General features: G+C 39.4%; 1 protein-coding gene across 1 annotated transcript in view; it reads right to left on the bottom strand.

Moving 5' to 3' along the window:
* The window catches only part of LOC138027617 (large proline-rich protein BAG6-like), a 35,861-nt gene that overhangs the window by 11,014 nt on the left and 22,347 nt on the right, over positions 1 to 2,500 (bottom strand). Inside the window, exons 16-18 of the mRNA XM_068875173.1 lie at positions 1,417 to 1,488; positions 1,219 to 1,316; positions 329 to 382 (exon numbers count right to left, since the gene is read on the bottom strand). Of these exons, the coding sequence (XP_068731274.1) occupies positions 329 to 382; positions 1,219 to 1,316; positions 1,417 to 1,488 (224 nt within the window). The remainder of the gene's footprint in view (positions 1 to 328; positions 383 to 1,218; positions 1,317 to 1,416; positions 1,489 to 2,500) is intronic.

Genomic DNA, 2,500 nt, shown 5'->3' with positions numbered 1-2,500 from the left:
CGCTCGTATTTCGTACTTCCAAATTTTTGGAGTTTAAGGAATTTAATAAAACAATTATTCCATTCGCGCTTGTTGGATATGAGACTGGTTATAGCCAACTCGGCCCTACGCGCCTCGTTGGCTATTTACCATCTCATATCCAACGCGCGCTCATGGAATAATTGTTAAATATTCACCTCGACTTCGTCTCGGTGATTATTCACCGATAATCACTTCGCCTTCGGCGAATAATTGTTAATTATACTAGGCTAGTTGGCCCTGAAAAGCCCCTATGGAGAGCGGTCAATTAAGTATGTATTGTATTGAAAACTGAGAAAACTCAACTTACAATAGAGTCGGCTATACCGTTGACCATTTCTTTACAAAGTTCTGCAACTCCAGCCTGAAGGACAAAATTTAAACTTAAACTAAATTAACAGCAGATTAACGGTGCGTTCGATTTACCGTATTCCGGTATATGAATACATGGAATAGAAGTTAGAAATCCCTCGTTTTTACAGAGACTCACTTTAAAATTGTCAAACACCGGCTAAATGCTATTTGAAACACATCTTTGTTATCCTTGTCGCTTCAAAACGCCTGACATACCGTTTTAAATCATCACTCCACGTATTCCTATTCCGGACTAGGGTAAATCGAACGCACCCTAAATTGACTTTCAGGATGGTTCATTAAAAAGCTGACGTTTCAAGCGTTCGCCCTTCGTCAGTGAGGAACTTGATGCAACAAAATTTCCGTGCGTCGTCCAGCAACCAACGCAGCCACAATTTCTTTAGAAATCAAAACCGCGAGCTTTTCTGCTTTTCTCATGATAGCATTATCGTGTAATAGAATCCACACCAATTTCAGTTTAGAACAGACTTGGACGTGGATGTTCTCGATGGTTTTTATTCACGAGCTAGTATCTCAACACCTACGCTTGACTTACAAATGGAAGTACGCATCCATTTTGACAATCCTGTCCGAGGAGTTTGGCGCGATTGTTTTCACAGGAACAATGGTTGATGGCCTCGCTTCCACGAGTTTTTTCCCACTTAGCGTAGCGATCCTGTGTTTTAACTCCATATTATCTGTGGGCCGGCGTTCACAAGTGCCCAGCCTCCTATCAACCGATTGAGGTTGTTAATCAGTGGGTAAACCGGCAACAGAACTGAAGTATAATGGCATACAACATGACTACTTCTTAACAATTGAAAGAAACAAAACAGGTCATCTCACGCTTAAGTTTTCACTTGTTTGTGGATTTCCATGCAAAAGATCCTCGCTTATATACCGCAACAATGCAGGCCTCATTCTATCATAAGGATCCTCGGAACCTAAGGCAAACAAAAAAAAAATAGTCATGAGTGTGTCACTTGATAACATAATAAATAGCAGCAGTCTTGTGTTCTATTAAAAACAAAAGCAAAGATTTACCTAGGACCACGCCCATCACATCCTCAATCGTCAACACATTACTGAGACGACTAAAAAGGGCTGGTAGTAATCCTTCAAAAGAAAGAGAGGAGAACGATTTCTCAATGACAACGACTTCAATACACTCTATAAATTCAATTTATAATCACCCCTGTTGTTTTTTTTTTAATAATGTCGCAAATACTTAACACTCAGAGAATTCTTTCCCAAAAGATTATCAAACATCAATTTGCTAAATGTACCTTCGTTTCGCTTCAGTGTCGAAAATATCACTGGCGAAATAATGACGGCATGTCCCCCCAAACCTACTGAGTAACTATGAATTTAGTTATTTCGTCAAATAGCTGTGATATCACAGTGAATACTGTTCTCAATATTCGAGGAGCGAAGCGAGAGGAAAGCGACGAGACGTCCTATACCTTTCGAGACTTTTAAGCGGTGAAAATAGAGGCTTTTCGTGCGATTAATTTTTCACATGTCATGCCTCTTTTCTTGCTTTTGATCTATTTCGCCAGCAAGATACAATACAAGCGTTTGTTAGTGATTTGGTTAATAAGACTGCCTTCATTCAACGAATTTCTTTTCAACTTTTTCTTGACAGAGTTTCATCATAAGCTGATATGAAATGCACGTCAAGAGAAGCTGTGGCCTTCTTACACAATACTTTCTGACAGGGAATAGGTACATGTGAATCTGGCGTCAGAAGACTTTGAAGAACATGGCGGTAACCAAGGTAAGGTTGTCGCTAGTTTTGCATACTGCTGGATGTTTTTTTTTACAAGTTACTTTTCCCCTTCTGCCTAGAAAAAAAACGTGGTTGGTATGTCGTTGCTATCCCTTGCGAAGACTTGTCGCTAGTTTTGCATACTGATTGGTGTTTTTTCTTTTAAACATCGAAAGCCCATGTAGGGTTCATTGAGAGTCCGCCTCCACTAAATGGGATTTAGAATGGCTGATTAATTTTCATCCCTTACATAATTCGCACATCTTTCGACTTTTTAACGCGTTTTGACTTTAGGTTCTCATTTGATTCAGATTTTGCGAAGCGTATTCAACAAATTGGTACCCTTTTACTTTTTAAAGA

The sequence above is a fragment of the Montipora capricornis genome, chromosome 2 (genome assembly GCF_036669925.1).
Source record: "Montipora capricornis isolate CH-2021 chromosome 2, ASM3666992v2, whole genome shotgun sequence".
NCBI classification, from domain to species: Eukaryota; Metazoa; Cnidaria; class Anthozoa; order Scleractinia; family Acroporidae; genus Montipora; species Montipora capricornis.
The sequence above is the reverse complement of the archived record's forward strand: the minus strand, read 5'-3'. Positions and strand labels throughout refer to the sequence as shown.